General features: G+C 36.9%; 1 protein-coding gene across 2 annotated transcripts in view; it reads left to right on the plus strand.

Annotated features, from left to right (window-relative positions):
- Positions 1–15,945, plus strand: part of LOC101889753 (F-box/LRR-repeat protein 7) — a 109,571-nt gene that overhangs the window by 90,930 nt on the left and 2,696 nt on the right. For both annotated transcript variants that reach the window (XM_011294247.3, XM_059123364.1), the window contains 3 exons: positions 10,855–11,929; positions 13,981–14,820; positions 14,889–15,068. In XM_011294247.3, coding sequence (XP_011292549.1) covers positions 10,960–11,929; positions 13,981–14,820; positions 14,889–15,068 — 1,990 coding nt within the window. In that variant the 5' untranslated portion in view covers positions 10,855–10,959. The remainder of the gene's footprint in view (positions 1–10,854; positions 11,930–13,980; positions 14,821–14,888; positions 15,069–15,945) is intronic.

Here is a 15,945-nt window from a genome sequence, read left to right on the forward strand (position 1 = left end):
CCGCAACAGAAAGAAGATAGACTCAAAAGAGCTAAAGACTCAAATGAGCTTCGCTTGGGCGAAAGTGGTGAACTGCGGTATTTGGTGTTCTCCGATGAGCCGCTCGTATTAATCGACCGTGGCATCAGAATAAATTTTGAATATTATAGCGAAAATATTCTGGAGGGTATATTAAAGCTTCGGGCACGCAAACATTTTGGCCGCCGACCTTGGACATTCCAACAGGACGCAGCACCATCGCACTCAGCACCCGCCACCCAAGAATGGTTACAAAATGAGGTTCCTCGCTTCATTTCCAGCGCATAATGGTCACCTAAATCTCCGGATACCAATCCGTTGGACTATTGTGTCTGGAGTATTTTGGAAAGCAAGGTTGGTACTAAAAAATACCAAAGTGTCGATCACCTCAAGCAAGCGCTTCGCCGGAAATGGGCCAAAATGCCGCAGAGACTCATTCGAGCTGCGTGTGACGGTTTCATTGGCCGTTTGAAGGCCATAATTCGTGTCAAAGGTGACCGATTCGAACAAATCTAAACTTATTCTAAAATTTGATTTTCCGACATTTTTTGCTTTCATGCAGGAACAAGAACGAACTTTTCTTGATCCTTTTCCGTCTCAATTGATTATTCAGGATCCAAAATAACCTTCCAATACCTCTCCACCTTCAATACCATTGCAATTTATGTAACACCACCTCCTTCGCCCCCTCTTCATCTCTCGTCGATCACCTCAAGCAAGCGCTTCGCCGGGAAAGGGTCAAAATACCGCAGAGCAACATTCGACAAGCGTGTGACAGTTTCATTGGCCGTTTGAAGGCCATAATTCATGTCAAAGGTGACTAATTCGAACAAATCTAAACTTATTCTAAATTTGAAGCTATTTCCGACATTTTTGCTTTAATGCAGGAATAAGAAATAACTTTTCTTAAGCCTTTTAGGCCTCAATTGCTCATTCAGGATCCAAAATAACCTTCCAATACCTCTCCACCTTCAATGCCACTGCATTTTATAAAACACCACCTCCTCCTCCCCCTCTTCCTCTCTCATCGATCTACTTTGTAGCAAAAAAAACGCTTATTAAATTGTGAGGCATAATATTTTTTATAGCTGTTCGAATTTTTTGTGCTCCACATTACTGTCGTTGTTGTTGGCTGTAGAATGTGCTCTTTAGTATTTAACTCCAGAGGCATTAAATGCCACAAATAGGCGTCGTTTTTTACGTTACGATGCGGCTTTCCGGCATGCTTACACATGTCCATATATTAAAACATTTAAGCATAAATGATGCATGGCTCTACACCACACACACACACACACAAGGACACACAATCACTGCGGAACACCAACAAAAATGTTGCGACATCCCAAAAACATAACCAAAACATATTGGTGTTGTTGTTGTTGCTCTTGTCTTCGTACGTGTGAGCGATGCTGATAAGCGCGAACAAAAAGGCAACAGTAGAAATGTTTTACCAGCTGGAAGGCTAGAACTTAAAACTGCACTGCACTGCTCTGCTCGGGCAAATACTTTATGACTGTGATTATGATGTGAATCTTAGAGCCTTGCAGCCTGGTTGGTGTTGAGGAAAAATCGCAACAACAACAAAGACACACACATGCTCGCTCGCTTCGCTTCAGAGTATCAGCTTTGGGACGTCCCCATCTACTGTCCGCGCGGCGTATGTAAATCTTTTGATACGCAAATGAGCTCCATATATGATCATCAGTATCAACATCGGTTGGCTGGGTCCCATCATTTACATGGCCACATCGACATCAGTTTGGCCCATCTGCAATTTACATCTGCATTGGCATCACCTTCATCATCATCGTTGTGGCCATCATAATGGTGATGCGTTTAAGGCCAGGTCTTAGATATAATATCCGAGGCAATAACAGGCAGCCTCTCCAACAGCAGCGATTGACGAAGTTGTTGCTTAGCCTTCACCATCAGCATATGGGGAGTGCATATTATATATGTTCCTGGATTGCCGTTGTTGTTGTTATTATTGTTGTTGCTGGCCTTTTCGATCGATATACCATACCTTCATATATGTATATTATGGGGAGTAGTTATTCCACCGTTCGTACAGCAAACCACCAATAACAACATCTTAACGAAACAATTTCCCCAAAGCTATGGAAATTCTTGCAAGTTTGTGTTTTCTGCTGTTGTTGTTGCTGCTTCTGCTGTTGTTGTTGTCGTCGATATTTTTGCTGGTTTCATTTTTTATCATTGATATTATTATGGCCGGCATGGTATGACAGGACAGTGTAATATTATGATCTAGAGTGGGAAACTGGTAGTAGGGGGACAGGGGTGGGAGGAGGAGGAGGAGAAGGAGCTTGTGTGGAAGGGGGTCGAGAGAGATTGTGTTGAGTTTATTGCCATCATCAAAAAAGAACTCTGGTAGTTGGAATTTATTTTCAAATAACAATTTTTGTAGATTTTTCTAATATGAAACAACAAGAGTCACAGAGTCTTGCAGGAAAACTCAAAATACCCCAAGACGATATTCTATTCCTTGAGAAGTTCTCCTTTGTGTAGTAGGTCTAAAGACTATATATATTTTTCTTTAAAGGGCTAAAGGCCATAGTTGACAGATAAAAGGCCCTCATGAAGGTCTTCTATGAATTGAAGACCCAAGAAATTTCCCTATATACAGGAGGCCTATAGAAGTTCCTCTTCGAATTTAAGGTCTATGAAAGGAAATTTCTACATTGCGGGCCATAAAGATGTTTTCTTATATGTAGATGGCTTAATGCAGGTGCTTTGTACAAAAAAGGCCCAAAAACATATGGGAGAAGACATATAGAAGATCCTTCTACGCATAGATCACCTTTAGCAAGAGGGGTTTCAAGGATCAATAGACGAAAAATCATGGATTGAACCTTGAAAAAGTTTTTTTTTTTTTTTCAAAAATCCACGTTTGAAGGGCTTCAGGTCCTTGAAAAAGTTTTTTTTTTTTCAAAAATCCACGTTTATTGGTCTATTGGTCCTTGAAAAATATTCTTTAAAAAATCCACATTTATTGGTCTATTGGTCCTTGAAAAATATTCTTTAAAAAATCCACGTTTATTGGTCTATTGGTCCTTGAAAAATATTCTTTAAAAAATCCACGTTTATTGGTCTATTGGTCCTTGAAAAATATTCTTTAAAAAATCCACGTTTATTGGTCTATTGGTCCTTGAAAAATATTCTTTAAAAAATCCACGTTTATTGGTCTATTGGTCCTTGAAAAATATTCTTTAAAAAATCCACGTTTATTGGTCTATTGGTCCTTGAAAAATATTCTTTAAAAAATCCACGTTTATTGGTCTATTGGTCCTTGAAAAATATTCTTTAAAAAATCCACGTTTATTGGTCTATTGGTCCTTGAAAAATATTCTTTAAAAAATCCACGTTTATTGGTCTATTGGTCCTTGAAAAATATTCTTTAAAAAATCCACGTTTATTGGTCTATTGGTCCTTGAAAAATATTCTTTAAAAAATCCACGTTTATTGGTCTATTGGTCCTTGAAAAATATTCTTTAAAAAATCCACGTTTATTGGTCTATTGGTCCTTGAAAAATATTCTTTAAAAAATCCACGTTTATTGGTCTATTGGTCCTTGAAAAATATTCTTTAAAAAATCCACGTTTATTGGTCTATTGGTCCTTGAAAAATATTCTTTAAAAAATCCACGTTTATTGGTCTATTGGTCCTTGAAAAATATTCTTTAAAAAATCCACGTTTATTGGTCTATTGGTCCTTGAAAATATTCTTTAAAAAATCCACGTTTATTGGTCTATTGGTCCTTGAAAAATATTCTTTAAAAAATCCACGTTTATTGGTCTATTGGTCCTTGAAAAATATTCTTTAAAAAATCCACGTTTATTGGTCTATTGGTCCTTGAAAAATATTCTTTAAAAAATCCACGTTTATTGGTCTATTGGTCCTTGAAAAATATTCTTTAAAAAATCCACGTTTATTGGTCTATTGGTCCTTGAAAAATATTCTTTAAAAAATCCACGTTTATTTGTCTTTGGGTCCTTGAAAAAATATTCTTTAAAAAATCCACGTTTATTTGTCTTTGGGTACTTGAAAAAATATTCTTTAAAAAATCCACGTTTATTTGTCTTTGGGTCCTTGAAAAAATATTCTTTAAAAAATCCACGTTTTTTTTTGTCTTTGGGTCCTTGAAAAAAAATATTCTTTAAAAAATCCACGTTTATTTGTCTTTGGGTCCTTGAAAAAATATTCTTTAAAAAATCCACGTTTATTTGTCTTTGGGTCCTTGAAAAAATATTCTTTAAAAAATCCACGTTTATTTGTCTTTGGGTCCTTGAAAAAATATTCTTTAAAAAATCCACGTTTATTTGTCTTTGGGTCCTTGAAAAAATATTCTTTAAAAAATCCACGTTTATTTGTCTTTGGGTCCTTGAAAAAATATTCTTTAAAAAATCCACGTTTATTTGTCTTTGGGTCCTTGAAAAAATATTCTTTAAAAAATCCACGTTTATTTGTCTTTGGGTCCTTGAAAAAATATTCTTTAAAAAATCCACGTTCATTTGTCTTTGGGTCCTTGAAAAAATATTCTTTAAAAAATCCACGTTTTTTTTGTCTTTGGGTCCTTGAAAAAAAAAAATATTCTTTAAAAAATCCAAGTTTGATGGGTCCTTGAAAAAATATTCTTTAAAAAATCCACGTTTTTTTTGTCTTTGGGTCCTTGAAAAAAAAAAATATTCTTTAAAAAATCCAAGTTTGATGGGTCCTTGAAAAAATATTCTTTAAAAAATCCACGTTTATTTGTCTTTGGGTCCTTGAAAAAATATTCTTTAAAAAATCCACGTTCATTTGTCTTTGGGTCCTTGAAAAAATATTCTTTAAAAAATTCACATTTATTTGTGTTTGGGTCCTTGAAAAAATATTCTTTAAAAAATCCACGTTTATTTGTCTTTGGGTCCTTGAAAAAATATTCTTTAAAAAATCCACGTTTATTTGTCTTTGGGTCCTTGAAAAAATATTCTTTAAAAAATCCACGTTTATTTGTCTTTGGGTCCTTGAAAAAATATTCTTTAAAAAATCCACGTTTATTTGTCTTTGGGTCCTTGAAAAAATATTCTTTAAAAAATCCACGTTTATTTGTCTTTGGGTCCTTGAAAAAATATTCTTTAAAAAATCCACGTTTATTTGTCTTTGGGTCCTTGAAAAAATATTCTTTAAAAAATCCACGTTTGATGGGTCCTTGAAAAAATATTCTTTAAAAAATCCACGTTTATTTGTCTTTGGGTCCTTGAAAAAATATTCTTTAAAAAATCCACGTTTATTTGTCTTTGGGTCCTTGAAAAAATATTCTTTAAAAAATCCACGTTTGATGGGTCCTTGAAAAAATATTCTTTAAAAAATCCACGTTTGATGGGTCCTTGAAAAAATATTCTTTAAAAAATCCACGTTTATGGGTCCTTGAAAAAATATTCTTTAAAAAATCCACGTTTGATGGGTCCTTGAAAAAATATTCTATAAAAAATCCACCTTTAAAGGGTCCTTAAAAATATTCTTTAAAAAATCCACGTTTGATGGGTCCTTGAAAAAATATTTTTTAAAAAATCCACGTTTGATGGGTCCTTGAAAAAATATTTTTTAAAAAATCCACGTTTGATGGGTCCTTGAAAAAATATTTTTTAAAAAATCCACGTTTGATGGGTCCTTGAAAAAATATTTTTTAAAAAATCCACGTTTGATGGGTCCTTGAAAAAATATTTTTTAAAAAATCCACGTTTGATGGGTCCTTGAAAAAATATTCTTTAAAAAATCCACGTTTGATGGGTCCTTGAAAAAATATTCTTTAAAAAAATCCACGTTTGATGGGTCCTTGAAAAAATATTCTTTAAAAAATCCACGTTTGACGGTCTTTGGGTCCTTGAATAAAATATTCTTTAAAAAATCCACGTTTGATGGGTCCTTGAAAAAATATTCTTTAAAAAATCCACGTTTGATGGGTCCTTGAAAAAATATTCTTTAAAAAATCCACGTTTGATGGGTCCTTGAAAAAATATTCTTTAAAAAATCCACGTTTGATGGGTCCTTGAAAAAATATTCTTTAAAAAATCCACGTTTGATGTGTCCTTGAAAAAATATTCTTTAAAAAATCCACGTTTATTGGTCTATTGGTCCTTGAAAAATATTCTTTAAAAAATCCCCGTTTATTGGTCTATTGGTCCTTAAAAAACAAAATTCTTAAAAAATCCACGTCTGATAGTCTATGTGTCCTTATTGGTCCGTTCCAAAATTGCATAACTATTGATGTGCTGTTCACCTTCCTCCTAGTCCCCAATTATTGTAATTCCATTTTAAGTGTCAACCATTCAAAATTACATTACTACCAGATTTCTCATAACACACAACAAAACCAACATCAACAACAACAACAAATAACACCCTGATGGTATATCATAACATTTCTATAAGAAAATGTCATTTGTTACCAACGAAGAAGACGACGGCAGCGACGACGACGTCGAAAAAGAGGAAATCAATTCTAAAACTTAGTTCGACAATAAATTCGCCAAAGTATGACCGGAGCAACCGCAGCTTCAGCTTTTAGCATTTCTTACTGTCTACACGGACCAATGGCTGTCCGGTTGTTGCTGATGCTGTTGTTGTGTTAACAAACCATTGGGCATACGTTAATCTTTACAATCTGAAGTCATTTGTATGGATGGACAAGCAGCCATAAGAAAATTGCAGCAACAACAAATCTTCCATAGCACGGAGTAACTACTGTGCCATGGCAACGTGTTTGGGCTTTATGGGGAAGAACATTCTTGGTGTGTATGGTTTCTGTTGCTCTTCTACTTCTAGCCTGCGACAATCTAACACCTACACCCACGCTGCGAGTTAAGCTACACATTAGTTGCCTCCGCATGCATGGATGTATGAATGCGGTTTTTTTTCAAGATTTTTACTCAGGAGTAGCAGGAATGGCGGAGGAACAGGGATGTCATACTGGGAACTGAATTTGTCAGCAGGTTTTTGAAAAATATTATTGGTAAGAAACCACTTGAAAAAATATTTTTTAAAAAGTCCACGATTATTGCTCCCTATGTCCTTGAAAAATATCCTTTAAAAATCCAAGATTATTGGTCTGTTGGTCCTTGAAAATCTTTTTTTTTTAAATCCGCCACTCCGACATCCCTGCATTCTAAATTGTTTGTTTCTGTTATTTTCATCTTCTTCTCTTCGCTTCGTTTCGTTTCTGATAACTTCAACAGCATTATTTTCTGGTGGTGGTCATTTTTTATATGTCGCAATGTGGATAAAAATTGTAATGAATCCACATGGCTATGAATGTTGTTGATATTCATGTTCCTGTCGACCACACGGCATATATGGCTACACACGTTCGTACATCTACACCAGATCTATAAAACTAATGGCATATAAATTCTCATTTAAAGTAGACCATTTACAAAAGGAATGTCAACACAATACCGCAAATGTATCTCCATCGCCGCCAACACCAACAACAGCACCCCTGTCGACAACGAGATAGCCGGCAAAGGAAGGCGGATGGGGTTTTTTGGCCCTGAACTGGATTGGTGTTTTTGTAGGCGAAGGAAACGGAAATGCGTTCATTTTTCAAAAACACAAAGTGACAAAGAGCTCCCCTCTCTGGCAATGGATTATGGGTAGTCGATTGGAGACAGTTTTTAATAATAATAATAATAGAAGTAATAATAATAATAATAATAATAATAATAATAATAATAATAATAATAATAATAATAATAATAATAATAATAATAATAATAATAATAATTATAATTATAATTTATTCACCTTTGACAGCTTTTGGACCCTTGATAAATAATCTTTAAATAATCCACGTTTGATGGTCGTTGAGAAATATTCTTTAAATAATCCACGTCTTTTGATCCTTGGAAAATATTTTTTAAAAAATCCTTGAAAAAATATTCGTTAAAAAAATCTACGTTTGATGGTTCTTGAAAAATATTCTTTAAAAATCCACGTTAGCTTGGTCCTTGAAAAATATTCGTTAAAAAATCTACGTTTGAGGGTCCTTGAAAAATATTTTTTAAAAAATCCACGTTAGCTTGGTCCTTCAAAAATATTCTTTAAAAAATCTACGTTTGAGGGTCTTTGAAAAATATTCTTTAAAAAATCTACGTTTGAGGGTCCTTGAAAAATATTTTTTAAAAAATCCACGTTTGATGGCATATGGGTCCTTGAAAAATATTTTTAAAAAAATCCACGTTTGATGGCATATGGGTCCTTGAAAAATATTTTTTAAAAAATCCACGTTTGATGGACTTTTGGGTCCTTGAAAAATATTCTTTAAAAATTCATGTTTATTGGACTTTTAGGTCCTTAAAAAATATTCTTTAAAAAAAATCCACGTTTATTGGACTTTTGGGTCTTTGAAAAATATTCTTTAAAAATTCATGTTTATTGGACTTTTAGGTCCTTAAAAAATATTCTTTAAAAAATCGACGTGTGATGAACTTTTGGGTCCTTGAAATATATTCCTTAAAAAATCGACGTGTGATGAACTTTTGGTTCCTTGAAAATATTCTTTAAAAATCCACGTTTATTGGATTTTTGGGCCCTTGAAAAATATTCTTTAAAAAATCCACGTTTATTGGATTTTTGGGTCCTTGAAAAATATTCTTTAAAAAATCCACGTTTGATGGCCTATGGATCCTTAAAAAAATATTTTTTAAAAAATCCACGTTTGATGGCCTATGGATCCTTAAAAAAATATTTTTTAAAAAATCCACGTTTGATGGCATATAGGTCCTTTAAAAAACATATTCTTTAAAAAATCCTTGAAATAAATATTCTTTAAAAAATCCACGTCTATGGGTACTTGAAATAAATATTCTTTAAAAAATCTACGTCTATGGGTCCTTGAAAAAAATATTCTATTAAAAATTCACGTCTATGGGTCCTTGAAATAAATATTCTTTAAAAAATCCACGTCTATGGGTCCTTGAAATAAATATTCTTTAAAAAATCCACGTCTATGGGTCCTTAAAAAAAATATTCTTCAAAAAAATCCACGTCTATGGGTCCTTGGAAAAAATATTCTTTAAAAAATCCACGTCTATGGGTCCTTGAAAAAAATATTCTTTAAAAAATCCACGTCTATGGGTCCTTGAAAAAAATATTCTTTAAAAAATCCACGTCTATGGGTCCTTGCAAAAATATTCTTTAAAAAATCCACGTCTATGTGTCCTTGAAAAAAATATTCTTTAAAAAATCCACGTCTATGGGTCCTTAAAAAAATATTCTTTAAAAAGTCCACGTCTATGGGTCCTTGAAAAAAATATTCTTTAAAAAATCCACGTCTTTAAAAAATCCACGTCTATGGGTCCTTAAAAAATATTCTTTAAAAATCGACGTCTATGGGTCCTTGAAAAAAATATTCTTTAAAAAATCCACGTCTATGGGTCCTTGAAAAAAATATTCTTTAAAAAATCCACGTCTATGGGTCCTTGCAAAAATATTCTTTAAAAAATCCACGTCTATGTGTCCTTGAAAAAAATATTCTTTAAAAAATCCACGTCTATGGGTCCTTAAAAAATATTCTTTAAAAAATCCACGTCTATGGGTCCTTGAAAAAAATATTCTTTAAAAAATCCACGTCTTTAAAAAATCCACGTCTATGGGTCCTTAAAAAATATTCTTTAAAAAATCCACGTCTATGGGCCCCTGAAAAAAATATTCTTTAAAAAATCCACGTCTATGGGCCCCTGAAAAAAATATTCTTTAAAAAATCCACGTCTATGGGTACTTCAGATCAACTTTCGGGAAGCGTGTGATGGTTTCATTGGCCGTTTGAAAGCCATAAATCGTGCCAAAGGTGACCAATTCGAACAAATCTAAACTTATTCTAAAATTTGATGATATTTCCGACATTTTTTGTTTTCATTCAATAAAATTTTAAAAAAATGTAAAAATTATGGCGTTTGACTTTGTTGCAGTTTTTTTTATCTCACCCTGTGTACAAGGAGCCTTTTATGGATCTTATTTTAATATTTTTTCGAAAAAGATTTTTTATGAAATTTTGCCCAATGTTCTCCCACTGTGCAGTTTAATCTCCTATTACTATCCCACTGTTTTGTTGTTGTTTTCCCACTAGAAAATCCTCAATTGCCGGACATTCGTTTTTTTTTTTTTTTTTTTTTGAGTAGTCCAGACATAAGAATCGTCGTCATCATCAACCTCAGCGACCACGGCAGCAATTTTTAGTGGCGGTACAAAGATTCAGTTGGCAGCGGCCCTGGCAAACACACGCATGCACACACATATGGTCTTAGATCTTGTTTTTAGTAAAGCTGTCGTTGGAAAGTGTCAAAAGTGATATCGATACAATATATTGTTTCCTTATTGCCTGATGCATTACTAGGAAGTGTCTTGGTGTGTGTGTGTGTGTGAGAGAGAGTATCTGAATGGGTTGAGGCATTAATGCTTGGTTATGGTGGTGGTGGCTAGATTGGTCTGGCTGGGACACACATGGATTTTTTTTTATATTTATGAGTTGGTATCTTAAGAAGACAACAACATCAGTAATAATAACAACAACAACATATGCGATCCCCGGTCCAGCCACTAGAAATGTGAGGGACTTAAGTCCAGGATAAATGCTGGAAATAAATTTGTAAACGATTGTTTGACAATGTTGTCTGTTCGTGGAGGAGGGGAAGGAGGGGGGATGCTTTTTTGCTTGTGGGAGGCAGGGGAAGGGGCTGGGTTTTAATTTTCCATGGATCGCAGCTTAAGAATCTTTTGTTGAACAATTAATGGTTATAAATTGTAATTTTTGTTACCAACTCTTCTCTCTCTTTTTAGATGCTTGCCATGGCTTAGAGTCAGCTTAACTGCCCAACACAGCAACAACAACACCGATACCAACAACAGCAGCACCCATCCAGCTAGCTTTACTGCCTTGACATTATGTCACATCAAACAGCCAGACGTTCACAGGCTCCGACAAGCCTTGAATGTCCACTGGCCTCGTTGGGCCGCAACAGTGCTGCCGTTATGGATAGCCTAAATGGTTTGCATCAGCCCACATTTCATCACCCACTTAGCTCGAGTCCCTTGGATCCTCAGGTCTATCAAATGTCACGAAAATCCCCCAATCTGAGCATTGATACCGACACCGAGCCGATATATCACAGCAATGCCAATAATGCCACAGAAGACACCGTTGATGGTCTGGTGGAGACGCCGAACACAAATGGCAATCCGAACAGTTCGAACAGCAATCCACCACAAACGGGTGCACCGCCACCACCAAATCCGCTATACAACCTATCAAGATCTTCGTCACAAAGTTCCCTGGATCATCCGATACAACCCATACAACATAAGGCAGCCACCTTTGAGTTACGCTCCAGTCGGGGTCACACGCTGAATGGCAATGCCTCGGTACTGCCCTCCTCGGCGTCGGTGGGTCGTACCGCACAACAGCAGCAACGTGCCAATTTATGTCTGCCACCCAATGCCACGACGGCTGGCAATGGAGCCACCAACCAACAGCAAAGAAACTTCTTGGCATTGGAGCACTTGATGCAATACGGACGCCATGAACGTGGACCCAGTGCCTATGTTTTGCACAGCAACAGTGGCGATACGGAAGATTCCAGTGATGCTGCCCCAGGAGTGGGGCCGAATGCGAGTACAAATCGTTTGGTACGCCACCAGGGCGGGAGGGCCAGTGCGGCCACCGTCAACACCAATGGAACGGGTAGGAACTCCCAATATTATTTGGACAAGAAAATGGAATCGCTGTATTTAGGAAGTGCCATACGGGGGTTACCCCTGGGGTCAGAGGCTAGCAATTATCAAAGTGAACGTTATTATCTGGAGGATGGACTGCGGAGCATGTGTAATTTCAGCGATGACAATGAGCGGCTGCAAGGTGAGTGGAATGGGGGTTTATCCAAATTATCCAAATGGGATTAGATTCAGGTTATCCGATGGATAAAACATAAACATCCAAAATATACAGATGACTTATCCGTGCTATCCGAAATATTTAGATGCCTTATCCGCGTTATCCAAAATGTGCATTGCCCTTATCCGCGTTATACAAAGTATGTAGGAACATTATCCGTGTTATCCAAATTATGTAGGAACATTATCCGCGTTATCCAAAATATGTAGGTACTTTATCCACGTCATTCAAAATATGTTAGGACCTTATCCGCATTGTTTAAAATATATAGGGACCTTATCCGCGCTATCCAACGTACGTAGGGACCTTATCCACATTATCCAGAACGCGTGGAGAACTTATTCGCGTCATCCAAAATATGTAGGAATATTATCCGCGTTCTCCAATATATGTAGAAACCTTATCCACGTTATCCAGAAAGCGTGGAGACCTCATCCGCGTTATCCAAAATATGTAGGAACCTTATCCGCATTATCCAGAATGCGTAGAAACCTTACCCGCATTATGCAAAGTGTGTAGAAAGATTATCCGCATCATCTTAAATACGTAGGAGCCTTATCCGCATTACACAAAATATGTAGGGACCTTATCCGGGTTATCCAAATATAGAGGGACATTATCCACGTTATCCAGAACGCGTGAAGACCTTATCCGCGTTATGCAAAGTGTGTAGAAAGATTATCCGCATCATCTTAAATATGTGGGGGCCTTATCCGCGTTATCCAAAATACGTAGGGACCTTATCCGCGTTATCCAAAATATATAGGGACCTTATCCACGTTATCCAGAACGCGTGGAGACCTATTCCGCGCTATCCAAATTATCTAGGGAACCTTATCCACTTTATCCAGAATGCGTAGAGACCTTATCCGCGTTATGCAAAGTGTGTAGGAAGATTATCCGCATCATCTTAAATATTTGGGGGCCTTATCCGCGTTATCCAAAATATGTAGGGACCTTATCAGCGTTATCCAAAATATATAGGGACCTTATCCACGTTATCCAGAACGCGTGGAGACCTATTCCGCGCTATCCAAATTGTCTAGGGAACCTTATCCACTTTATCCAGAATGCGTAGAGACCTTATCCGCGTTATGCAAAGTGTGTAGGAAGATTATCCGCATCATCTTAAATATGTAGGGGCCTTATCCGCATTATCCAAATTATGTAGGGGCCTTATCCGCGTTATCATAAATATATAGGGACCTTATCCGCGTTATCCAAAATATGTAGGAACCTTATCCGCGTCATCCAGAATGCGTAGAAACCTTATCCGCATTATACAAAGTGTGTAGGAAGATTATCCGCATCATCTTAAATACGTAGGAGCCTTATCCGCATTATACAAAATATGTAGGGACCTTATCCGGGTTATCCAAAATATAGAGGGACCTTATCCACGTTATCCAGAACGCGTGGAGACCTATTCCGCGTTATGCAAAGTGTGTAGGAAGATTATCCGCATCATCTTAAATATGTAGGGGCCTTATCCGCGTTATCCAAATTATGTAGGGGCCTTATCCGCGTTATCCTAAGTATATAGGGACCTTATCCGCGTTATTCAAAATATATAGGGACCTTATCCGCGTTATCCAAAATATGTAGCGACCTTATCCACGTTATCCAGAAAGCGTAGAGACCTTATCCGCGTTATTCAAAATATGTAGGAACCTTATCCTCCTTATCCAGAACGCGTGGAGACCTTATCCGTGTAGGAAGATTATCCGCATCATCTAAAATATGTATGGACCTTATCACGTTATCCAAAATATATAAGGACCTTATCCGCGTTATCCAAAATATGTAGGAACATTATCCACGTTATCCAAAGTATGTGGAGGCTTTATCCAGGTTATCCCAAACATGTATACGCTTATCCGCGTTATCCAAATTATATAGAAACATTATCCGAGTAATCCAAAATATGTGGGAACCTTATCCGACATATGTAGCTATCCATAATATTTGTTTCAAACAATCGAATAAATTTTTTAATGTTTTCACTCCACTTTCAGATCCCCACCTAATACATCATCGCGCCTCCAGTCCCAGCGAAACATCCGGCTCGGATCGTTACCTCTTGAATCGCACCAATTCTCCCGCCAATGCCTTCAGTTCATCAAATCGTCTGGATAATTTTTCCAGTTCGAATAACAACACCTCATCGTCGTCGAATTTGGCCTTGGATCAGCGGTATCATCATACCAAAGTGAAAAGTCTATCGGACGGCCTGTGTAATCTGGGGAGATTTTCACCTAGTCTAGATCAGGGTTATGCCACACTGGTGTCACCCTCACCGACAGGACATCATCCGAATACGATTACCACCCATGGAATTGTACATCATCCCCCACCGGCTGCCATGTCAGCGGCAGCGGCCATAGTACGGCGACATGTGGAGACCGGTCCTCCACCATGGTCGAAAAAGGGTCCTCTGCGCTCCGGGCCCTATTTTGATCGTCTACCCGATGAAGCAATTTTGAAAATATTCCAATGGTTCGACAGCTGTGAACTGTGCAACTTGGCCAGAGTGTGTCGACGTTTTGAGCAACTGGCCTGGCGTCCGGTTTTGTGGAAAGTGATTTCCCTGAAAGGGGAGCATTTGAACGGGGACAAAGCTTTGAAAATGATGTTTCGCCAGCTATGCGGCCAGACAAGAAATGGATCTTGTCCCGAAGTGGAAAGGGTTATGTTGGCCGAGGGTTGCCGCATATCGGATAAGGGTCTGCAGCTGCTGACACGCCGTTGCCCAGAGCTGACACATTTACAGCTGCAAACGTGTGTCAATGTCTCAAATCAGGCCCTCATTGATGTTCTAACCAAATGTACAAATGTCCAGCATTTAGATGTGACAGGTGAGTGGGGGTGGGAGGGAAGTTTTGTGAGGAAAGGGGTATTTATTGTTGTCGTTTGTTTATTGCAGGTTGCACCCAAATTAACACCATAACACCCAATCCAAATCTGGAGCCACCACGAAGATTGTTGCTGCAATATTTGGATTTAACCGACTGCACTGCCATAGATGATGTCGGCCTCAAGATTGTGGTGAAAAATTGCCCCCAATTGGTTTATCTTTATCTAAGACGCTGCATACAAATTACAGGTAAGATAAAGCTACGTAGCTGAATTTGAAAATTTCTAGATAAAAATTTGCGTTATCCAGATAATGTAGATACATTATCCACTTTGTCGAAATAATGTAGATACACTATTAGCATTATTCAAAGTACGTGATATATTATCCAAGTTATACAGAACGCGTGGAGACCTTATCCGCGTTATCCAAATACGTAGGGACCTTATCCAAAATAAGTCGGGACCTTATCCGCGTTATTCAAAATATGTAGGGACCTTATTCGCGATATTCAAAATATGTATAAACCTTATCCATCTTATCCAGAATGAGTAGAGACCTTATCCGCGTTATGCAAAGGGTATAGGAAGATTATCCCCATCATCTTTAATATGTAGGTGCCTTATCCGGGCTATCCAAAAATATATTGGGACCCTATCCACGTTATCCAGAACGCGTGGAGACCTTATCCGCGTCATGCAAAGTTTGTAGGAAGATTATCCGCACCATCTTAAATATGTAGAGGCCTTATCCACGTTATGCAAAGTATGTAGGAAGATTATCCGCACCATCTAAATGTATGTATGTATGGACCCTCCAAACCATACTTTTTCTTCCTTGTCCAAATAATGTAGATACTTTATCCGCGTTATTCAAAGTACGTAGATATATTATCCGCGGTATCAAAACTACGTAGATACATTATTCACGTCATCCAAATTAAATAGATACATTATCCACGTTATCCAAACTACGAAGATACATTATCCATGTTAGCCAAATTATGTAGATACATTATCCACGGTATCCAAATAATGTAGATACATTATCCATATTATCCAAACTACGTAGATACATTATCCACGTTATCCAAACTACGTAGATACATTATCCATGTTAGCCAAAT

The sequence above is a fragment of the Musca domestica genome, unplaced genomic scaffold, assembly GCF_030504385.1.
Source record: "Musca domestica strain aabys unplaced genomic scaffold, Musca_domestica.polishedcontigs.V.1.1 24, whole genome shotgun sequence".
Classification (NCBI taxonomy): domain Eukaryota; kingdom Metazoa; phylum Arthropoda; class Insecta; order Diptera; family Muscidae; genus Musca; species Musca domestica.